Source organism: Micropterus dolomieu, linkage group LG23 (assembly GCF_021292245.1).
Source record: "Micropterus dolomieu isolate WLL.071019.BEF.003 ecotype Adirondacks linkage group LG23, ASM2129224v1, whole genome shotgun sequence".
NCBI classification, from domain to species: Eukaryota; Metazoa; Chordata; class Actinopteri; order Centrarchiformes; family Centrarchidae; genus Micropterus; species Micropterus dolomieu.
Genome location: NC_060172.1, coordinates 22,728,256 through 22,752,527, shown reverse-complemented (window position 1 = coordinate 22,752,527; position 24,272 = coordinate 22,728,256). Strand labels below are relative to the sequence as shown.

Sequence of the window (24,272 nt, the reverse complement as noted above, 5' to 3'; positions counted from 1 at the left end):
CTATCCTCTACAAGGCTGCCAGTCTTTCCTGTAGAGCTGCCAGTTATTTCACACAGCAGCAGGGGGCAAAGTGGCAGTGCGATGGAGTTAAATGTCAAGTGCCTCATTAACATTTGTTTCCCTGTAGTAATTGGTCTCTCTCTGTGGACCATATGACTAGAAAGTCCTGCTGCTTCACCTAACCGACCTCTGTCACCAGTGGCCCAAAAATATAATTTGCCCAGTGTTGTGTTGCATAATTCAAGCAGGCGATGTTCAGATTCTATGGTCCTACTTAGTAAGAACTTTTATGTGTATTTTTTGTTTAACCTTTATTTAGACAGGTAATCTCATTGAGACACGGGGTCTCATTCTCAAGAGACCTGCTTAATAATGTTGCCTATGCTTGACATGTATAAACTCTAACCATCCATGCAGCTAGCCAACCAGAATGTCTCCTCTCTCTTATTGTTCATGCTACATCATGGGATCAATGAAACCAGAGGGGAGGGCAGAGTGGCCTCCCATCAACACTGGTGTAGGCTAGACATGTTTTTCACAACTCTTAATTTCAAGTCAACATTTACAGATATGTCTTTGACCATACTTTCTTTCCTCTCTTCAGAGTTAAGAGTTTTCTGAATAGTTATGCAATGAGTTGTAGACTAGCAGGTTGTCTCCTTGTTTATTACAAATTGTTTTCATGACTTGAGTCTCTCAGATCACAGAAAATGTTGATTGTGGGTGCACAGATATACATGAGATGGGTCTATACAACAATATTACAATATCTTTTATTTTATTTATAAGTTGAGTAGTAGTGAGACACATTGAAAATTGAATTGGTATTTGCAGTGTATTTTTAATATGTATGTAGCCTAAGAAAATAGATTGTAAAGTGTGTTACTACTGTTTTCAACTCTATTAGTAAATCTACTAAAACACAAAAGAAATACATAAATAAAGTTAATAAAGAATCTATTCTGGCATAATTTGCTGCATCATACTGGCAACAAACCAGTTTTTGTAGTCAGTCGCTCCTGCTGCTCTATGTATGAAAGACATGTGGTTTTATGAAAAAGCCTGCTTAGCATTTCACAAAGTTTGAACACCATTTACAGGTTAACTGGAAATATTTTAGCTTAATTTTTTTCTGTGTTCTGATTTACTTTCAATGTGGCATGGAAACCTCAATTAAATTAAAACAAACAAATTAAAAACAATAAATGTCACAAAAAACAAAATAAATGTCATTTTAATTTAATTATGACACAGTCAATGCCAACATAAAAATAGCAATACATATAAGAATGTCTATTGTATTTCAATTTTTATCTTTGTTTAACTTATTTGGCATGTTAAATATTCCATATGTATGATACATGTAATTGGCTATAGCGAACTTATAATAACTGTACAGCACTTTTTCCAGTGAAATAATGCTTGATATGAGAAATGATTTTATTGTCAAAAGTAGGTAAGTTAACGTTAACCTTAAGTTTTTTTCCACCTGATTTTAGCCTAACCACAAAAGTGGCATTAGATATCCTCCCTACATTTTAGCCCATAAGATTAAAAAAAAGAGTCTGTATTTAAACACTGAATTGTTAGTTTTGGTCTTCTTTTTCTTCAGTTACGAGAAAGGATTTCGTTTTATAAAACTGAAAAAACAAGCGACTTAGCTAAGTTAGACTAAAAAGACTAACGTTAGTTAACAGCAGCCAGGTTTGTACCACCATTAAGCTACTGTGGTGGGCGTGTACGAACAGCTCGCTGCTAGCTAAAATGAAATAACGTTAGTGAGTACAGTAAGCTGACTTTTATTATGTGGCTGTTACTTTGTAGCATAGAGTCTGTTGAGCTTCACGCGAAATTAACCCGTTTTTGCGAGTCTTTACAGAGAAAGCCCTACACAGCATTAGAGCTAGCTAGTTAATCTTTAAGTTATCAATAGCTAAGACACACGAGACAGTGACTTTAACGGACAACGGTGATTCAGCGTGCTAGCTAGAGAGACAATCCTTGAAAGCCTCAACATCCATAACGTAACATTCATTGATGTTAACGTCCATCATTTCATGTATATCGTTTTCGGATCTCGCAAGTGTTATTAATAGCTGGGCTTCTCTCTACCAAGATGTATGTGATGTCGGGATGACAGGAAGATGGCAAACGGGGTTGGAAGTGAGTAACGTCAACGTTGGTATATAGCAAATGTCCAGACATGCTATCCGTTAGCTGTGAGTGTGTCGTACAGTTGATGTTGCTGCCACTAACTTCCTGCACGGCAGCCTCCGCTCCCTGCAGGGGAGCCTGCAAGGATTAATGGCTGTCATCAGGGGTTGACAGCTCTGTTTACACTAGTGGGGGTTCCTGTTTACCACCAACAGTATAAACGACATGGTTTATGTATGCTGATTCTAAGCAGCTTACTGTATGTATACCATAGTAAACTGCTGGCATATTGTGCAACTTTAGGTGGCATACAAATGAAGCCAAGCTCAAGAGATTAACCATGCTGTCGGTAGCAGGCCTGAGAACGGCAGCAGTATCTGAACATGCATGACATGGGTGTTGTTAAACTATATTAAGCATGTATAATGTTTTGTCCCCCCCACGCACCCCTACATCTGAAGAACACAAGCTGCTTGTCATTGGACCAACAGAGCCATGGTCAGTGAGGGAGAAGCTGTGTTTGGCCACATCTGTCATGAAGAGCGGAGACCAGAACTGGTGCTGTACTAGTGTTTTTGCCACTGTCTAATGCTGGTGCCAGTGATTGTTCTGTGATTGTTGCATGCAAAAATTGTGTGTCACCCGGTCTACGATATAGTAATATGCAATCATTTATAATAGTAGTGTAGAACATTTGTCAGAGGTCACATGCTACATGGCTATGTATAAAGACTAAAGTTTAATGTGTATTTCATTTTGGATCATCTTACAAAATGTCTTCATCTCAACAGGGTATCTGTCAGTCGAGCCATCAAACCATTTGCAGAACCTGGGAGACCACCTGACTGGTTCTCTCAAAAGGTAAATGACAAAATCTGAGCTCGCTCTTCTGCAGAACACAAAGACCAAATTCTCTTCTCCACAGAAGATTTTCCTCTTTATATTCTGTCCTGTCTCAAAGCTGTTCTTGATTCTCCTCTGGCTCTTCACAGCACTGTGCCTCCAAGTACTCTGAGCTCCTGGAAACAACAGAGGCCCCAAAGTGAGCGCATAAGTGACTTTTACCTCAAGCATGCTTTTGGAGACTTGCAAGCTAAAAAAGATTACATAGCTTTATACTGTTTGACACATGCATTAACAGTAAATGCCAGAAAGCAATGTCTTTAACTGATAATGCATTTGTTGCTATCAGGCGGAAGCGTGGTGAGAAAGGTGAAGTGGTGGAGACAGTGGAGGATGTGATAGTACGCAGGCTGACGGCTGACAGGATTGATGAACTAAAAAAGTTGATCAAAGAAACACAGGAGAAGCACAGGTAAACAAGCATAGCTGCCAGTTTTCACATCACCGTCGTGAAACCCCCCCCCCCCAAAAAACAACAAAGTTGCATCGTAAACTGCATCAATGAGATTGGTTGATGTAATGCTGTTTTCATAGGAAGCTCAAGAGAGAAGCTGAACTGATTCAAGCAGGACATCTAGATTCCAAACTAGAAGAGTTATGGGAAGAAATTCTGCTGTAAGAAGACAACAAACTGACCGGTTTATACAATGATACAATGCATTTATTTTTCTGTTTGTAAAGCTTAGACATTCAACACTTCAATAATAACCAACATAAATTGTCTTATGTGTCTGTGTCAGGAAGAAGAAACTGGAAGAAGAAGCAGAGTTGAAAAGAAAAAATGCAGATTCTACTTATCAGGGTATCTCCTTCACTTTTAAAGTGTATTTTGGGGGGGGGGAACACCTATACTGAATTACTGAACTGAAGAAGTCTCTTGGATTAGAGGCGAAACATCTTTGATTATCTTGATTTTAACCCACCTTGGATAACTAGGACCTGGATGACTTAGAATCTGCACAAACATCAAAATAGAATTGGCTGGGCAATAAAACAATAATGATAATTATCGCAATATAATTTTCCTCAATAACAATATAATAAATGTACAATATATTGGAAATATTTATTGACGATATATATTGTCAATAAATATTAGCTTTAATTAATTTGTATCATAAACAAATTAGCACTTAATTTTTCTATTAAAATATTTATTTTGTTGAAAAAACATTAACTAATCATATTTGTTGAAAAAGTAGTAAAAAAATAGTTTTGAATCTTCTGCCTCAGACTTGTGAAGTGATCCATTGTTTGGCATCAAGGGTTTGTCCCATTCTGACCATAAAGATAAGTTTAACCACATAATTAACCATCTGGCTTCTTCAATTTTCACTCAAGAGCAAAAATCTGCCTTTAAACTTGAAAGAAATAAGGATTTGACATATCTTGTGATATCGAATGATATGAAATGTTTTTATTGTGATAACATTTTTGGCCATATCGCCCAGCCCTATACTTATGGAAAACAGCTAAGATCACTTTAAAATTGTTCAGTTGAAACATCCTCAGCTGTTTAATCTACTATCTCTTGGCCCATTTTCTGGAGACATTATCCATCATTCAACTTCAGCTGAAAGTGTAACAGATTTTAGAGGTGGCAGATTGATTGATCTTTTAGTGTATTACTGGGGGAGAGAGAGAGAGCAAGAGGAAAGAGAACACACAGTAGCCCAACAGATAAAGATGTAAAATAATAGTAACGGTAGTGGTAATAATACAAATATCAGTGATGATAGCCATACTATTACTACTACCAATAATAATAATACTGTACAACTTCAATTAGACACCTGTCTTTTTTACTGGCCTAGTGTGGCTACACGTTTTGACAAATAAAGGCAGGTCTCAATTACACGGCTGTTCTGGTTTTTATGGATGTTCATTGGATGTAGGAAACCTCTTGAAGCCCACCAGGTCACCTGCTTGAACTGAGTTCTGAGCTGCTTAGAACGTGCATACAAATAATATAAATCTTTAAACTTTTGTCAGTATAGATGTGCTACACATCGTTAGATCAATTAGATTCTCCAGATTTCAATTGTTTAGTTCATTTTACGAAAACAATGGGCACCAAAAGATAATCATCCAGATTTATCAGCATGGTAAAAGAATTAAAGGCCTGTCCCAGATATAGACAGGGTGAGTTCAGTGATTGAAGCAAATAAAAGCCAGAGCTATTAATTGAAGATTTATGGTAATAATAATAGGGCTATTATAATAATTGTAGCAGCGTGTGTTGAGCAGGAATGTCGGGGCAGTAGGTGGCCTGCAACCACAGATCCAGACCCCAGCTTTTGTGTGACTGATAAGAAAATCCTGTCTGCTGCCCCTCCCTCTTTCAGCCAGACAGGTGGCAAAGAACACACCAAAGCGAGTGCTCGGCATCAACATGCATTCGTCCTCAGGCTGTAGCTCCCCAAGCCAGGAGTTCTCACCAGGTGACGCACTTGAATGCTTGACACTGGATCTGGTATCGACAAAGAATGTAAGTCACTGAAGGTCCAAATGTATTTAAGGTCTGCCCTACTTTTCAATAATCATACCTCTTCTTGAGACCAATCCATTTTCATCTTTGAGCTGGGTCTTGTGTACCTCATGTTTAGAAGTAATTAGCCATTTTCTGGTTATTGTAAAAACCAGAAACCTTGTGCTATGGCCATGGCACACATAAACGGCTTGGTAATGTGTAAAATATTCTGCGTATTAACTACTAAAGATAGCTTGCCAGCACTGCTATAAGGCGTAACAGGATTAGAATATATCTTTATTATTTATCTTTCATAAAGGGGTCTAACATTCTTCACCATTCCCTTAAAACTGGAGGACAAAATCATAATAAAGACACTCAAGAGAGTTGATTACAGGTTGATCATCGACAACATTCCTGGATTGGAATGATAATATGACTTCACGTTTTCCTCTGTCTGTCTCTAGGCTTCAGGATCTGCCAGATTAATGACAATTCCTGAATCTTCTGGACCTGGGAATGATGACATCAGCCACAGCTCACTTCTGGATGACCCCACCCAAAAGAAGCTCCTGGGACAGAAATCCACACCACCGCCATCTCCACTCCTGTCGGAGTTACTGAAGAAAGGCAGTATCTTGGCCACAAATTCCAGACTGGTATGTGAAGGGGACTTAATGGTACTGTGCCAACTGTGCCAAGCTTTGAAATAGATATGTTCAAGTCTGTAGGACATCCCATCTTCATCTCATCATTTGTAGATTTACTGTGCATTTAAGAAGTATTTAACAATGTGGTTATGGCCATTTTTTGCACATGTATTTAATTAAGATTATAGAAATATTGATGGATTTTTAACACCCGGTCTGTTTTCACCTCCATGTTAGGGTTTTTCTCAGTAGATTTGCTCAAGCTTTGTAAAGTTGGATGGGGCACATGTGTAAACAACTGTCTTCAATTATTTCCACTCCATTCTGAATGGGTTTCAGGTGTTGTCTTAGGCTGTGCTACACAAGATCATTCATATTCCTGTGTGAAGCCATTGCATTGCATTCCTGTGGTGACTTTTCTCTATGGTCATATGCACTCTGAAGCATATCCTTAACAAATGTCCTGTGTTTTTTTAAGCAGGAGTTGTTCTGTCTAAGTCTTAAGAGGCTGTGCCACTGAAACAGAACATTCAGTCAGGAAATCATTTTGCCTTGCTTTCTTGAAATTAGTTGACTTGAAGCCATAAAATGTATCATTTGAGAGTTATAACATCGCTAAATCTATTTTGCATTTGTTTTTATGAAGTTGAAACCACGTACCTCAGCTTTTACGTTGCACCACAAAATATTTTTCCTATATTTAGTTTCTTCCATTTGCAAACTGCGGGTGGCTGGCTTTTGCTTTTGCTTCCAGGTAGCTGTCATGCATTTTTTTTTTTTACCTCCAAGCCCTTTGTCATATGTCATCAGTGGTTCCTGCTTTGCAAGATTTCCCATTGCTGCCAAGAAGCTGTCATTCAGTCAGTCCCTGACCAATGGTTGCTGGATAGTTACCTCCAGCAAATTTCTGGCTTGTTTCATGTTTTTTCATTTCCATCTGATGAAGCCTACTGTGCTCTTGGCAAACCCTAATGTGTCACAATAAGTTTGTCCTTTACTAGATCTTTGCCTCCTCACATTCCTCTGGTAACATATCTGCTCAGACTTGCAGATCTGCCTGTAGAGCCCTCCATGTAAACATGCAGACAGGAATTCAAGTCAAACTGTAGAAAAATTTGTACTATTTATAAATATTATGTAGTTAACATTTAAAATTCACTTTGACATAATGGATTATTATATGTGAATCAGCAGCAACATTTCAAGAAAACAGACCAAGTACATGTAAAATATTTGACGCATGTTTGTGTTTATATCCCAGATTGGGGAGGGTGACGTGCCCACTGGTAATATGACAGGAGCACATGACCTGCAGCTGGCTCCGCCTGGTCAACTACTCTCTCAGTCAACAGGTACAGATACAATGTTCATGACTGATGAAACGTATTCACCTCATATGAGTATTTTATTTTTTATTTGTTTACAACACTGAATTACATTGTGTACAGTTCATTTTCCTGACACCGATCAACAAAAATTTCATGGCAAAGTGAAAACAAACGTCTCACAAAAGAATTGATTGCATAAGATTTAATGCAAATCAAGACAATGTTTAGTGGAACAGAAAAAAAGTCCAAGAGGGTTGAATACTGTGGTTACAAACATTATATCTTTATTTGTGGGAACACGTTTAATATTTGTTAACTTTTGCCCTTGAATCCTAAATGTATGTTTGCTTTTTTAGATGAAAGTGCTACTATTGTCTAAGCTGTTTGCTAATACTCTAGCTGAAAGCCTCCGCTGCTTTGTCTGGAATCTGCACTTTGTGTGTTAATGTGTGTGAATGCTTGCATGGCAGGTGCCCCGATGTTGTCTCGTCTCCTGGAGGCAGGTCCTACCCAGTTTTCTGCCCCTTTAGGTTTCATGGTCAGTGCAGACTCAGCCTCCATTGCTCCACTCTCTGCTGCCACTCCTGCTCCTTCTGACTCTACTGCTTCAGCAAGTACAGGTCTGTCCACTTTGACCTGTATCCAGACCTCTCAGGCTAGACGTCCTCACGTCCTTAATGTCACCTGCTTTGTAGCTACAGACCCTTTCAGACCCTCACTTTGTTGGCCATTTCAAAGATGTAATATAACGTAGCTACAAATGTTAAAGTTGAAGGTAACAGACAAAGGCTTATTAAAATAAGAGTAAACAGTAGTTCAGATTCATTGTGGTTCAAATTTAAAAATGAGCGTGCACTTGCTGTGAAATAAAAAATTCCAAAGTAATGCTTTTACAAACTGCTACTGCCGCCAGTTTAAAAGTCTATCTGGACAAAAGCATAAAAAAATAACATGCAAAAGTTGAAAATCAGATGTTTGTCTGTTTGCAGAAGTGGATGTGATGTCTGTGCCCCCTGGATGCCAGCCTGTCCCTGCAGAGGATAAGGTGTCACAGCTCAGTGAGGAGGATGTGACTGCGTCCTACATGGCAGATGAGCTGGATCTGAAGACAGTGGGGGACATTATCGCCATCATTGAGGACAAGGTGCAAAAAGGAAAAGTGCTATAAATTTTCACTGCACACAGCATAGATTAAAGTGTCTGTAATTTCTGCTTGAGGTTTTCAAGGAAAATTAAGTTCTTTAAAAATAGGGTTATTCTTATTTGTGTCACAAATCTAGTGAGTTATAACAGCTAATAGCTTATTCACCAACATCACCACTGAGATTTAGGCACATGGCAAACTATGATAAAAACAATCAATTATTCTTTAAGATGTAGAGTCATATCTCTTCTTCTACAGGCAGACGAGACTGCAGAGGCTTTGGATGCAGCTGCAGTTGAGGCTGCTCTGTCACTGTGTGAGGAGAACGGCCATGCTTTGTCTGGTGCCTGGGAGTCTGGGCCTTTCCAGCACCACGAGTCTCACCCCACAGGGCCCTCAGAGATCCCACAGTCCTCATCTCTGCTCAGTAGCCTGGAGGGGAAGGCAGAAGTGTTACAAGTTCAGGGTGGGACTTCAGCTTCACTCTCCTCTCTGCGCAGCAGTCGTGATAACTGTCTCGCAGCATTCCCCCGGGGACTAAGGAGCCTTCCACCCACCTCCTCGTCCTCATGCAATTCAAAGAGTTTTGAGCACTGCCACACTGGAGCACTTCAACAGCCTGAGGCAATGAGAGAGACTGGAGAGAGGGTGCACCAAAAAAGTCAAATTTCATTGGATGTTACCATAAAATGCAACAGTGAGAAGTGGGCACAGCAAAGACTTGATAAACCCCATGAAGGTACGTACACCCATGCATAAATACTAGTATTCACTTGCTTCATAACATGCAGTTTGCATGTAACTATGCATTTTGCATAACCATTTCCTTCTTATTATTCATCTTTACTATCTTGGCAGACTCAGTATTAGAAGATAGCCCACTGACAGAAAGGCATCCCAAGGTATAGCACCCAACGAGGACAGAGCGAACACGATGCTTGTAATTGCTGTACTGAAATGTGCCTAGCTCCACAGTATTCCTGCACTGTACCTTCTTTTTGAATCTCTCGGCACCTTTCTCCTCCTTTGCAGGACATGAAGGCGGAGGATGGAACAAGTGTTCGGCGAGGACAGAATGCCTCGGGGACTAGAGTGCACCCTGAGGTCAACGGGCTGGAAGTGTGTGGAGAAGAAGAGGGCGATGGGGTGGAGGGATTCTTGTCCGAGCCAGACGGGGAGATGGAGCTAGAACCCGCGGCAAGCGAGAGTGAAGATGGATACAGCCTCCACACGGCTTCCTCGTCTCTGCAGCTTCACACAACCGCTGACTCCATCCCCAGCAGCCCTGCCTCATCCCAATTGTGAGTGAAACACATTCAGGCACACATGGCAAGGAACGTTTTCAGTTGTGATCGATGGTGGTGAAGTTGCGCCATAGATTGTGCTCATGATGTCATGTAAGCAGATTGTCTTTCATTTTTGTCAACTAGCAACAGGAATTTTTCACCATGTCATGCTGCACATCAGGTTCCGCTTGATAAATCTTGACATTTATGTTCCCATTACCTTTCTTCTTACATGCCATTGTGCAGTTCTGTGTGCAGTGAGGACCTGGAAGCTTTACAGGCTCACAAGATCTGGAAGAAAGCCATTATGCTCGTCTGGCGTGCAGCGGCCAATCACAGGTCAGGATATGACTCTAGCCACTGATGCCAAACCCTTTGATTTATTTCCATTTTTTAATTCTTTGTGTGACTGTGCATGACTAGAACATGTAATTTATATGAACCTGTTCTAGGTATGCAAATGTCTTCCTGCAGCCAGTAACAGATGAAATTGCACCTGGATACCATGGTATTGTTCACAGGTAAGCACATGGTTGCTGTGGTAATTTTTTACGGCTCTTTTCATTTCACTGATTTATATATTTTTATAGTGGATACTTGTCATATCACTTGTGCCTTGTTTTCGCTGGGTGACAATTAGGAGCCCTCAACAGCTCATCAGATCACACGGACTCGACTGACTTTACACTCTAACCGCGTCTTTGCTCTTCCCTCCTACAGGCCCATGGACCTGGCCACCATAAAAAAGAACATTGAGACTGGTTTGATACGGACCACCGCCGAGTTCCAGAGGGACATCATGCTGATGTTTCAGAATGCGGTCATGTACAACAGCCTGGATCATGACGTGTACCACATGGCTCTGGAGATGCAGCGTGATGTCCTGGAGCAGATCCAGCAATTTCTAGCCACCCAGCTCATCATGGAGACATCAGAGTCTGGTATCAGCGCCAAGAGCCTGAGGGGCCGTGAGAGCACACGCAAACAGGACTCTACTGACAAGGTGCTTCACTAGAATTTTGACAAAAGCAGAGAGTACAGAAGAAGAGACAAGGGTGAGACAACAGGCTGACTTAAAGGTAGAAGAAAGTGATGCTAAAGTTGATCTGCCTGCCATTTTCCAAAGCATGACGTTAGTTTTTAGAATGATATCCTTTCGGGTAGCCATTGGTTTCATATGCTGTCAAAATCAACTTACCGAGACTTGAAACATGTGACACCTTTTTGTCAGAAGTCAATGTTCTATCCAAAAATCACAATGCATTTTCTCAATGTCCATATTTGTTTATTATTTATCTTTTCAGACATCAGCTAATGAATGCAATAATTTTTTTGAGACCTAATCTAACCTCTAACCTTTCCTGGATGGCTGGTTAACTTTGAATTCATTACTATACAAAAAAACCCCCAATACATTCACTGTGGTGATTACTGGATGTATCTCAAAGAGGCTTCAAACCAATGGTTGACCAGAAAGCCAGACATTTATTTTAAAACATATGTTATGCTTTGGAAAATGGTAGGCAATAATGTAAAGAGCATTACTGACAACTATTTATCAAAGCATACAGTATGTTTTTACATTGATATTCTACCTTCAAGAAAGCTCGTTTTCCATTAATTTCACGACAGTATGAACATTAATTGGCAGATAATTGGCCTGATCAATCACAATTAATAAATTTTTTTATTTGAAAGATACATTCTTTTTTGCATGATAATGTGATTGAGTGAAGAATTGCTAATGTTGATGTTGGAGATTTGTACTAGAACATGAATACAAAAACAACTAAGCGGTTTCAAAACACCTACATCACAGCTACATTACGATACCACAATAATCTCACTTTGACAAAACGAAGTAAGTCCGAACCGAAACGCTTTGGTGAAATAAATAAATTTTTCTACAGTCAGCTAGTGTTGATGCTCAGGTTGGTTTTTTTTTTCACATTTGTTCCTTTGTTACTTAAACACCTAGTTGCCTGGTGAAGCACACTCCTCCCAAATATTTAAAAGACAACTGACCTATCAAAAGCAAGTTTCAAAAGTTGATATTTCATAGTGGACTGATGTAGACTGAAACCAGTAAGTAGTTGACTGGAAGGTAGGAGGTTATTGTAAAGCTTGATGCTATGCTTTGAGATATGGTTGACAAGTATATACAGTATATTGTATGTAGTTAATGACCTAAATTTTTTTTACAGATTTATAATAAAAAACATCTGATGTGGTGCAAATTCAGTGCAGCAAGGACGTGAATAGTAAACGTTTGCACGGCAATATACCAATAATGTAGGCATGTGTTGTCCCACAACTCATTTCAACCTTTCCTTGTGCTGAATATACTTTGTGTTGTGTCTTTCTTGGCATTATTTTGCTTCCTCTGCACTTTTGCTGCTCTGATATGCACAATTTTCCTCTTACAGGACACTGTCTCCATGTCCTCTCCTGCCTTCCTCCTTTCTCTTTTTGTAAGTACCCATCCTAAAGCCTTTAAACTTTCCCTCTCTTTCTTGTAATTTTTTAGCTTGAAGACAGAATTAAAACTACAGTTGTCAAAACAAAGAAAAAACTCTTTCATATAGAGCTGAGCTCAAACAAATATGATTAAGCCTGCCTTTGTGACTTTAAGAAGCTGAAGCACAAATTTTTAAGTGAAACACTGGTGTCAGCTCAGTGTCATCTAAAATGTTGTTTCTTCCTCTCTTTGACTGTAGGATGGAGGCACCAGAGGGCGCCGTTGTGCCATAGAAGCTGACCTCAAGATGAAGAAATGAACATGCAGAATGAAACATTAGTCTGACAGTGTCCCCTAGTTGAAGTGAAAGGTGTGACACCAGAAGACTGAACTTAGCTCTCTGTCACTTGCACAGTTTCTCCCTCTGCATAATGTGCAGTAAAGTAACCTTTACTTGCACTCTACATTAAATGGGTAGACTCTAATATGGAGAAGCTAATTTCTTCTGAGACAGCCGTGCAGATATGGATTACATACTGCATAATCCTAGATTACAGTGTGGCATTCAGAAAGACTAGGTCAAACAGGCTGAAATGAAGCCTGCAAGGGGGGTCCTGGTTGAACTTCAGAACCAGAGTCTGATTATACAGAATTAAATAGAATTTCTGAATGATCATGGGGGATATACTAATTTCAAAACAAACATTTTCATTGCTGGTATAAAATCAGTTGGGTTTTTTTTTTTCCATTAAAAAAAATTTCTGATCATTTTTAAATATGGATGTATGGTTTGTGATGACTTTTTATCTCTGCTACACTTCCTGTGAAACAGTAACTACAGGCATATTCTGAGTCATCAATATTTTTGAGACGTCACGTCAATAAACTGTTTTGTGGACTTTAAAATGTTTAAACAATAAAACTTCATAACTTCATAAAGAGCTCTTAAACCAAATATGTTAAGATTGAATTTGCTGAAAACCTTTTCACGATACCAGCAGACATACACCACAGCAGTAACCAGGCCAGTTGCTACTGTTGAAGTGCTCCTCCGCTTTCACAGATCTAACCCTTGCTGTTTAAGAGCCGTTTAATCAAAAATGTTTGCAAGGGTTGTTTGCAAAAATCAGTGAGAGTAGGTTTAAATTGTTGTTTTTAAATATAAGTCTGCTTTGCCCAACCCATGACAGAGAAGTTAGATGTACTGTATGTCAGTAGGGAAATGCAGTCAAATTTGTTCAGGACTGTATTTAAGCAGCAGACCACATGGCACGAAGCTGCTGATGATGGATGAAGGATTTTGCGTTTGGCTTTTGTTAAAGTATAATAAAACTTATTCAGTTTTTATTGAACCAGAGCCAACTCGTATACATGATGCCACGTTCTTGTTAAATACCACTTTGTTCTTGCTCTCTTCGGTTGAATGCGCAAATACATTGTGTTCATGTTTTCATTACGACCACCTCTGCTGACTTTGCAAAGTGGAAGGACAATTCCGTTTAATCCAAATCTTCTAATTGGCATCAACAGAAGTAAAGGTATATCAGTTTGACAGCTCAAATGTTGACTAAGCGCTGTCAAATAGGAAAAGATAAGATACTATGCAAAGTTGTACATCTAGTCTGTGAAAAAAGGCAAACGTCTTAGATCAACTCATAATTTCAAAGAAGCAGCTCACGTTTAGGCCACAATGCAAATGTACAGAAACATGAAAGCCTTTGGGCACACTTTACTGTATATGTGATGTTTTTCTAAAATCAGTAGCAAGCGGCACAGTACGTACATTTGGTGAAAGTAAAGCTTTTGTGATTATTTTATGTGATTTAATTAAAGTATTTAAATACAAATAACCAACATTTGACTTTTACTCTCACTGATAACCTTGAAATATAGATTTTAAAGTCCTTGATTGCCCAATAGCCCAGCTTGACATTATCTACTCTACTGCAGCTTTCATCTTCTGCTTAATGATGGGACCAAACACACAAAGCACTCAAAGAATCGAACCCCCTTCCAATGACAAACGAATGAGACAGGCCAAAACAGATTCTGGTTACATCTTTAATTTTTCTGGTAATTTTGGCTGAAAACTGAATTCTGCAGTGTTGCTCAAGTGTACTGCCTCTCTGACTGGTACCTAAACCTGATTTTTGTGCATCACAGTAAAGGATTTACATGTTCGTGAGTTACAGTGTGGCCCTGAATATTCTAATCATGAAGTATGGTCAGTAGTCATGAAGATGTGTTCGCACAAAATAAATATTTAAGTAATAAAACATTCTCTCACTAGGTTGCATGCAACAGTAACATTATGGAACACAGGATTATATATTAACTTAAAAGTGCTTGAGATGAACCTGAATATTTCACATGTATGAGAACCGCTAAGGCAGTTTGGCAACTAGTAGCGATGTCTGTATAGGGGTTTGAAGGATCTGGTGCTGGTATAAAGAAACTTAAGAACTCCACAAAGTTAGCGTCCTACTAGACCTGACAAGTCACAATTCTGGTTCCTAGCTGTGGAAGAAAGTGGCTCATGTTCACAGATATTTAGTAGAATACTTGTAAAATGAGAAACAAAATGTGTCTTTATAAAACACCATTATAAACAAAAACATTTTTTTTTTTTTTATATGGGCCATGTCAGCCCCAGTTTCCTTACAGATACTGCTCACAATTGAGCTTCCCACATCTTCCAGGTGGGCTTTTTGGTTGAGGTGGACCTACCTGCTTGTGACAAACAAAATCAAAAGTACTTCAAAACATGGCCTCAACACACAACAGTCATTTCTCCCATTTATCACCTCAAACACCTGCCTGCAGCTAAACCACTGGTTCCTGAATGGCAGAAGCTTAATCACCAATGCAATAAACAGGTATGCAAGCAGTAGTGCAGGGAGCGGGAAACTCTACTATAGGAGACTGCTCGTTTTTTGTTTGGCAAATACAATCTTTTGTAATAAGCACATTAAGAAAAATCTGGTGTAAAATTTCACACTACTGTGCCTCCTATTGCTTTAGTGCCAGAGGTCAAATTGTCTGATTAACCACAGTATAGAAGTCCTCTCTAAGGTCTGATTTGTCTGTGTTTAAATGATAAATAAAAAGGTCCTGTTATTTCACAGTACAGAAGCTCTCAGATTTGTCCAAAGACTACAGTATTATTTAAGTCACTGTACTGCATTACTTCCTACCTGAAAAAAAAAAAATAAGATGACATTCACTATTAACTATTAAATAAATTCACCTAAAATTTCAAGGGACACAAAAACATTCAAGAAAATAAATACAGGTAAACTACAAAACCTAAAACAAATAAAACACATTATGTGTGAACATACAACTGCCTTCATCACCCCAAAGGGAGACCCCGTGTGTCATGCCATTTCTATAAGAAAGTTTAACGGCTCTGAGACATCATACACACTGCCACAGTGAGTTTGCACTTGATGCTGCCACCACAACAGACAGGGTTGCCAGCTAACATGCAACTCTTATGTTTTTTTTTTTGTTTTTTTTGTTCTTTACTATCAAAGAGGAGAGAAGGCACATTGTTTCCAGCGGCATAATCTCCCACTGATTGCACTGTACCTAAAAGAGATTTCTTTACAAGGTGGCCAGATTGGATAAATTACACACTTCAATAAAATGTGCTCTAAGTCTGTAAAGAAATGTGTTCTCCTCTCAAAACAGTCCTCATTTGCCTCTTTGACGCCCAACCAGTCGATGCAGTTTCTCGCAGTTGTCCAGCCTCATTGACTCTGCCTTCTGCTTTAAGCGCTCATCTCGGTACAGTTGCCCCAGGTTTGCCAAGTCTGATTCTGAAAAGAAGAAGACGAGAGAAAGATGTGTCACAGCTATTTAAAAAGTCTTTTTACACACATTTTGGGAAAAACGCATGAGAGTTAGATGAAAAGATCGATACCATTGTCACTCCTGTACGGTAGATATGAAGCTACAGCCAGGTGCTGGTTACCTTACCTCTACACATCACAACACATTATATTGTGCCGTTTGTTTAACCTGTAGGAGAAAAAAAACAAAAAAAAACAAAACAAAAATAGTACTGTTTTATGGGGGAGTTATGTGCTATCTGAGTATTTCTCGGGCAAGAACAGTTGCTGGGCAACTAGTGGAGACTCCAGGAAGCTACTGCTCCCAGCTGCTGGCTGTAGCTTATATTTAACATACAGAATGAGAGTACTATTAATCTTACCATCTCCGCCAGAAATTCAATAAGCTAATTTCCCAAAATGATGCACTATTCCTTTAACGCTGACCAACTGGATGCAATGTGAATTTGAGGGCGTGCTTATGTCACAGGAAAGAAAAATCTGTAAAAGATTTCCTAAAAATCAGGATCAATTGAGCTTTATTTAAGTTATACCTGCACCATAACTAAAACATACTCCCCGTTTAACCCAAATTAGCTGCTTGCTTACTTTGCTGTTTCTCTTTCCAGCAGCTACTCTGCAGGTGTTCGATATAGTCGCTCTCAATGGTTTTCTCTAGTTCGTCCAGCGCCGCACCACTGTATTCCTTCCCAAAACTTTTATCCACATAGTATGGTACACCCATGTGATGCGTTTCCCTGGACACCACCAGCCCCATGGCCCTGAAACCCAAACAATATGTATTCAGTGAGTATTCAGTACAATATTAACCACGGTGGAACCCGGGGATTTGCTAAAAAATGTCACTGTAGTGAGGTTGACAGTACGACAGACTCACGGCTTATAGAAGAGACTGTAGGGCGGGTTAGTGGCCATCATCTGAGTAAACACTGATATGAGGATTAGCACCAGCACGGGGAGAAGCTGCAGGAACGCTGTGAAGGTGTTCTGTGGGAAGATAAAATCAGCACAGATTACAAAGCATATAATACTGTATGTAGGCTGCACTGGTAACACTGTACTCATGCCAGCACAGTACTTGTGTCTCTTTGAAGCAAACCACTATCTTCCAACGCAACAGAGGCACTTCAGTTATAAGCGGAATGTAAATAACTGACATGAAATAAATCATGATTGAGGGGATGCAGCCATCTTAAAAACCCCAAAAGTCTCATTTTACAATGGTCCTCCAGTGCATGTTAATGACTGGAATACTCCCTCATCTCCACAAGAACATCGCAACATAATACTGTCGCTGTTTAACTGGGATTTTTTCTTTGGGTTTTGTGAGTCACTGACCTGACTCTGATTGTCCTCCACCACCTCCTCGCGCCTCTCATAAGCACGTCGACGACGAGGCTGATAGAACTGAGAGTAGGAGGCTCCCTGGTTGGTGTACACGTGGATATTTCCTGTAGAGAGACACACCGTTCTAAAGCATCTACACTTCCACAATGAGACAGTTGATAATATAGCTAAAACTACAGCAGACAACAACAACTATAAACAATACTGAGAACAATAACAACTAGCACTACTACTACTACTAATAATAATATAGTGCACTATTTTAGAGCATTTAAGATGAAACTTAAACTCTGAACAAATGGATTCATTTAGCTTTCAATGAAATTATTTACAAAGAAAACATGGCAGCTGTTTTTCGGAAAATTTAAATTTGTTCCTGTTTGTTGACTGTATGTGGAGCTCATGTACCTGCAGTCATGTTGACAGAAAACTTCATCCAACCAAACGCTCATAATGTCACTGCTCACCTGTGGGAAACCTTCCTCCAAAGAAGATGTTGAAGAGCTCCTCGGGGGAAATGTCAGCCTCAAAGTCTCTGTGGAAGCTTCGGTAGTATCCATGGCGACTGTTGCTGGAGTGTTGGGGTGCATTCGAAGCTGCGGCTTGATCTCCGTATTGATCATACTGCTGCCTCTTCTCTGGATTGCTCAGCACTGCGTACGCATTGCCTATTGCTTTTCGGAGAGGAGGGAAACATTTGGTCATGACATACATAAAAAGGTTGCCATATGAGATTCTGAAAAATAATATAGCAGCAAACTAAACTGGTATAAAAATTCTTTTGTTCCTGTGTCTACACGTATGTTGAATAACAGTCTATCTTATTAATTTTAAATTTGTAAATTAATTGTCTTTCCTCTTTTTATACTTTTTATACTTGTATATTTCTATGTACGTGCAGCAACCATGCAGTCCAAAACAAATTTCCTTTCGAGGACAATAAAGTATACTACTACTACTACTACTACAAACAACTATTTGCTAGGTAAAGATATAGTGGAATAATGGCGTCCTGAGTAGAGAATGTCACACATTAACTGTGTGTGTGTTGTTGCCCTCTCTGTTCCCTTCAGTGTGAGACTGTTGGGTTTGAGGAGAGTGGAAACTTATTTTGACCAAACCAGAGTTGATGATTGTTGGAACAGTGGAAAGACTAACAAAGTCAGGATTTGGTGAGTTTTATATTGTTTCTGTCCAGTTTGAATCAAGTGTGTTTTACCATGATCTGCAAGGTAAAATTGCTGTTAATTCTCAATGTATTATAGTGGGCCATAGTGTAGGTTTGTTTTGGTCTGAGACTGACCAATATCTATAGATTTATCTCTCTCTTTCTTAATATCTGTATCCACACACACACACACACACACACACACCTTACTATGTACCTGGGGACATTTGATTAACATAATGCATTCCCTAGCCCCTTACCCTAACCTTAACCATCACAACTACATTCTTGACCTTAGCCCTTAACCTAATTCTAACCTGAACCCCCAAACAGCCCTTTAAACTTGTGGGGTCCAGCATTTTGGTCCCCACAGGTTTAGCAAATCACATTTTTTGGAACCCACAAACATAGTAAAACAGAAACACGATCGATCGATCTCGTTTGTCTTACTTCTGTTTGGTAGATAATCACAGCTAGCAAGTTCTGGGGATGTAACAGGAAGCATAATGTTACTATGGATTCTGCTAGCTACCTATATTCCTAGTTTTTTAGCCTATATTTGTGATTTGGTGCCATTGTACGTATGCTAAATTAGCTTTTAGCAGTTCCTATTTGCAATGTACCAATGGCTGTACAGACAATTATCACTGGATTACTTTGTTCTAGAGTTAGGTCTTCAGAGCCATTACTGCGGCCTGCCTGTATGCGCTGACTGTGTTGGTGAATGGGCCAAATCAGTAGCCCAAATTATAGTAACTAACTTTGGGTTGTTGTCAGAACACACTGGTGTGCACCTGTCCCTTTCACCTCAGGCAGTATCTTTGCCTCATGTCTCTCCCTCCACAACTTGCTTGGAACTCTCCTGCACCTCCCTGGAGAGGTGCGCCTCACAGTTAGAAAACCCTGCAAACAGCTCAACAAAGAAAAACTGGATGACCCAGCTGGGGGGGGGGGGTCCTTTCTCTTGCCAAAACTCGTACCTTTAAAAGCATCCGTGGCTCCTGGAGCAAAGTTCTTGTCGGGGTGAAACTTGAGGGCCAACTTCCTATACATCTTCTTCAAATCTTCATCGCTGGCGTTTTTGGGAACACCGAGGATTTCATAAAAGTCCTTGCAATTCTTTATCCTGCAATAACAAAGCGTAACAGATGTCAAAACACAAGCCTGAACTTAAAAGCTAAAAGGAAGTACTCCCGCTCAAACGCATGTGAAGCTATTCCGTGTGTAAACTCTTCACACAATAGTTAGTAACGTGCATTCGCAGAAAGCTTCAACCAACGGTCAGTGTTATGTCTACACCTGAGAACACCCTGGCGTTGCTCCTCCGTGTAGCTCTTCTTTTCATCACCACTTGCATTACTTTTTTCATTTCTTCCAATGTCCTCGTCTCTCCAGCCCGTTGGCGGGGGCACGTGGTTTGCCTCTGGAGCAGCGGTGCCTCCATTCCTTACAATGGCATCTATCAGCACTACAAACAAGAACACATTGCCAGAGGTCAACTGACAACTAAGGTGTAAATAGGGAAAGAGAAGTATTGGCATCAGTCAAAACCACAATGGAAATGATGGTTACTGGCTACAAAAATCATGGGACGTACAGATGGGTGACAATTTAAATAGGAAAAAGTGAAGTGTCTTATTACAGTGTCTGGCCACCAACAGCTCCAAATTCTCCTATAGGTAGGAGTGAAGTTGAGAGTTGTCACATTTGATTCACATGACTGTCAAGCTCAAAACATCCAATGATTCTTAGTGCCCTGTCTGAAAGCATTTGCTCAGGTTTCTCCACTCATTTATTCAGGTTTTTCCTTTCACTTGTCATCTATATATGGAGTAATGTTGACTGTGCACTTAAAATTTTTACCTCCTTGCACAACATGTGTAATTTAATAGAATATGCTGCAAGATGGACCCTGTGGCGTTTAAATGTCTCGTGCACGTTGTGTTCAAAGACCTCAAAGTAATCTATGAACTGAATGATCCTGCTTATGATGCCACTGCAGAAAAAGCATCTAAGTTAGGCAAGGTAAAGCAACTGAAGACACAGTCCGGTTTTAACACAGCGCTGCCTGTCTATGATCTGTAAGGGGGAAGGGAGCCATTTAACAGCCCTATATTTCAGCATGCAGTCTGAGCAGACCAGGTATTAAAGCAGCTAATTTTGTCGCCATCTGAAAAGAGCAATTCTGCGCGCCAATCCAGTTACGCGAAAATACATTTTTTTAAACAGTTCGCAAATACACTGAAATAAGTTGGCTAACTTTGTTACCAACGTTAGCTAGTCAGCTGCCTTTGCAGAATGTGCGTCAGCTAATTTTACCTCTGGCCCTGGTGCTGGGGTAAATATTTTGAGCTTCATACAGCAGCTGCAGCGCCCGATCTTTCCGTCCTGACCGTAAGCACAGCTTCGCCTTCTCTATCAGCCGGTCTGCTTCGTCTTTGTCCATTTCAGCGGTGCGGGGTTATTTTCCTGGTCCAATCGCTGTCCGTAGAGGTCTGTCCCTGTGTAATGTGCGTCAATATCATATGGCAAGGCGAGCCGCTACAGCTAACGTATGATAGCCGATTAGCTTTGGTTTCAGACAGCTGCGTAACGTTAACTAGGTGCAGGCCCGCAGTCACTCAAAGTCCGTCGCAGTATCCGATTCGCAGACGGTGGAGGTTGTTGTGAGGCTGCAAACAGGCCGGCAGCGGGGCCATGTTTTTTTAAATGATGAAAGTCTGGGAAACGGACTAATAATGGGTTTTAACGGCGTTTAAAGGGCCACAGTAAAATAAAGCTGTGATGGACAAGAGGTGGAGGCGAGACAGGGGCGACGTCATATCCTGTGGACTGGAATAAGTAGGAAAAAATAGGCCTCCCATTGATTTTGAGTCAAAATGTTGTTTACTTGGTTGTCTGTTTGTTAGCACAATTTGCCAATTAGTTATTTTTAACACACTGATTTTTCCCCCTGTCTATTACCTAACCCAGCACGTTGAGTAACATCAGCAGGTGTACGGTGATGCTGCTGCTGCATTCACGGTCTTTCATTAAAGGCGTACCTCCGACTCTTCCGTATGATGCGTTTAAGTGCTTGTGATGGCGCGTCATTATACAAAATCGACCTAAGAATTTTTTTGGGTGGTGATTTTTTTATTTTATTTTATACATGTAGTGGCACATTGCTGGCTGTCTTTGACAGAATGATAACACAGCCGGCATGTAATGGGTACTTTTCAATTAAGTTATTTTAAAATGTAATCTTAAATAGCCTAGTGACAACAAAAACAACCAGCACAACTGCAGATTTAGCTAATACGGATAATGGTAACATTACATAGAATGGCAAACTGTAACAATTAGTCAATGACATGATTAGGCACATTTTGACAGGACTTGAAGGCAGATTTTACACTGCATCATCGTGTGGTATGGCAGCACTACTGCTATGGACCGCAAACGCCTGCATAGAGTGGTGAAGACAGCTGAAAAGATCACCAGGACTCCACTACCCTCACTGCAGAGCATCTACCATCAGAAAGTCCACAAGAGAGCTGCCTCCATTATCAAGGATACCACCCACCCCAACACATACTGTTCACACTTGTACCCTCGGGTTGGAGGTAGGCTACAGAAGTGTGAAATGTAGGACTACACAACTAAAGAACTCTTTCTTTCTTACTGCCATCAGACTCCTAAACAGTTAATAGGCATGTGGACTCCATAATCATGCCCATCTTTACACTGTACCATGAAATGTTAATTGCACTATTTTTGCACATCTGCACATTGCGCCATGCACAATTTCCACATGTATATAATTCATCAGTTGCACAACTGTTAATTCGTCTGCCTGCACAACAACGAAGTGTATATATTTGTTGTTTGTTTTTCTCTATCATTTTTTTCTTTGTATTTTTATATATACATATATTTCATTTTACTTTTATTGTAGACATTTGATGTGGACAGCAAAGTAAGAATTTCAGTGTACATCTGACTAAAAACACTTTGAATCTTGAATTTAGTTAGATGTAAGATACTGTAGTGGGATGATTCAGATACAGAAACCTACTATCACTGTACTAAATATTGTAGGTTGGCTTCATTGAGGAGGACACTTATTTTTGAGGGGTCGTATCTGAATGTAAGTCAGGGTGAAAGTTAAAATAAGCATTAATACTTCCATCAATGAATTAGAAACTATGCAACACATTTTTGTTCATGCATATTTTATTCAAGAGTAAAAAAAATGTGATTTGTCCCATAGGGCATGCTTACAATGTGTCTATCATTTAGGAAGTCAAATGCGAAAACATATTTCCATAGATAATAAAAAATGTTGCAAGATAAAATCCATTATATTTGTTTGTTGAAATATGCATGTAGACCATACAAGAACCAGAAACAGAGGAAGGAAAATAACCATAAGCGAAATTGTAACAATAATAATATCAGCAGTAAATATAACCAGAGTACAATGTTTCCTGTTAAACATAAGTGCAACACATGATTTTCTTTGTGTCCAATTCATTTACATCTGAAAACCATGCTATCATGCTTTGGCAGCCTGAAAGTTGCTTTTCACTGAGATTATATTCATTCACACTATTGAACATTTTCTGTACATCAGTACAACCAAAAAAATAAATAAACACAAGGCTTCACACCTTAGAAGTGCATCTCTGTATACAAGAAATCAATATAAAATTAAAAGCAGTGGTAATAAATAACAAAATGAAAAAAAAAAAGAACAAAAACAATCAAAGGAAGCCTATTTATAAAATTTATAAAACAAGACAAATAAAACTACAAATATAATTAAAAAATAAAATAATTCAAGTTTACTATTTGAAACACAACTATCACAATTATAATCTCACATAACAATTAGGAACTTAATTGCATGCATTGATGCGTTCCGTACCATAGATGCTGTGTTAAAAATCACTTCTTGTCCATCCGTCATCCACATATCTTTATCATTAATAGAAAGATGAAGTATAAAGTAGAAAAAATATGAATGTCTTAAAGGAAATTCATGTTATGTGTGTCGCATGTTAGGTTGGGGCTTCACTTGTATTAGCTTTCCAAAATTAGATATTTTGAAAGGACCAGCATGTGTTCTGTTTATATTTCTTTTCTTTTCTCTTCAATTCAACATGGCATTTTAGGATACAAATGGATTTTTCATAAAATTTTGACACAATATTTGGACAGGGGAATTTATGTTTTATTTGGATCACAGTGTGCATGCACTTGTCAGTGGAGCTTTTCTCGTCCTATTTTATACACTACACTCACACAGTAAAATTAGATTAGATTAGAAAATTTGATAGAAAACCAAGAAATGATATTATGGATGCAATATGGATGGATTCATAGACGAAATTCCTGGTCTACACTGAGCTTGGTTTTCATGAAGGAAGTACTTCTCACAACTTTGATTTCACCTAAGATTAACTTTAGTGAAAAAGAAATCACGTTTGAAGTAGCATTCATTCACTCAGTCCTGGTCAGGATTCTGT

General features: G+C 39.4%; 2 protein-coding genes across 9 annotated transcripts; one reads left to right on the top strand and one right to left on the bottom strand.

Moving 5' to 3' along the window:
• Positions 1-1,577: 1,577 nt before the first annotated feature.
• Positions 1,578-14,578, top strand: brd8a (bromodomain containing 8a). 8 transcript variants are annotated; one of them, XM_046041158.1, is made up of 20 exons: positions 1,578-2,163; positions 2,616-2,712; positions 2,946-3,015; positions 3,147-3,196; positions 3,347-3,469; positions 3,592-3,672; positions 3,798-3,859; positions 5,403-5,545; positions 5,995-6,186; positions 7,439-7,529; positions 8,036-8,125; positions 8,495-8,649; positions 8,908-9,388; positions 9,508-9,551; positions 9,682-9,950; positions 10,182-10,274; positions 10,388-10,456; positions 10,656-10,938; positions 12,362-12,406; positions 12,653-14,578. In XM_046041158.1, exons 1-20 carry the CDS (start codon positions 2,145-2,147, stop codon positions 12,710-12,712), a joined length of 2,517 nt encoding a protein of 838 aa, XP_045897114.1. In that variant the 5' UTR covers positions 1,578-2,144; the 3' UTR covers positions 12,713-14,578. The 8 variants fall into 8 exon arrangements, 6 of the variants coding, with proteins under 6 accessions (XP_045897114.1, XP_045897110.1, XP_045897113.1 ...); XM_046041154.1 differs by having other exon boundaries at positions 1,580-2,163; positions 7,976-8,125; XM_046041157.1 differs by lacking the exon at positions 12,653-14,578 and adding an exon at positions 12,140-12,227 and having other exon boundaries at positions 1,580-2,163; positions 7,976-8,125.
• Positions 14,441-21,695, bottom strand: dnajc18 (DnaJ (Hsp40) homolog, subfamily C, member 18). Its single transcript, XM_046041161.1, has 8 exons — positions 21,082-21,695; positions 20,062-20,230; positions 19,743-19,888; positions 18,062-18,268; positions 17,586-17,698; positions 17,125-17,234; positions 16,836-17,008; positions 14,441-16,214 (listed from the first exon to the last, which is right to left on the bottom strand). The coding sequence occupies exons 1-8, from the start codon at positions 21,206-21,208 to the stop codon at positions 16,090-16,092; spliced, it is 1,170 nt and encodes a 389-aa protein (XP_045897117.1). The 5' UTR covers positions 21,209-21,695; the 3' UTR covers positions 14,441-16,089.
• Between the last annotated feature and the right edge of the window lie 2,577 nt (positions 21,696-24,272).

Excerpts from the sequence above, each read along its gene's own strand:
- dnajc18 (XM_046041161.1), bottom strand. The coding sequence starts at position 21,208 with ATGGACAAAGACGAAGCAGACCGGCTGATAGAGAAGGCGAAGCTGTGC. Across the intron at positions 20,231-21,081 it reads CCCCAGCACCAGGGCCAGAG|TGCTGATAGATGCCATTGTA; the intron begins GTAAAATTAGCT and ends TCTTGTTTGTAG. Across the intron at positions 18,269-19,742 it reads AGCCACGGATGCTTTTAAAG|CAATAGGCAATGCGTACGCA; the intron begins GTACGAGTTTTG and ends CTCTCCGAAAAG.
- brd8a (XM_046041154.1), top strand. Across the intron at positions 3,860-5,402 it reads TGCAGATTCTACTTATCAGG|CCAGACAGGTGGCAAAGAAC; the intron begins GTATCTCCTTCA and ends TCCCTCTTTCAG. Across the intron at positions 9,951-10,181 it reads AGCCCTGCCTCATCCCAATT|TTCTGTGTGCAGTGAGGACC; the intron begins GTGAGTGAAACA and ends GCCATTGTGCAG.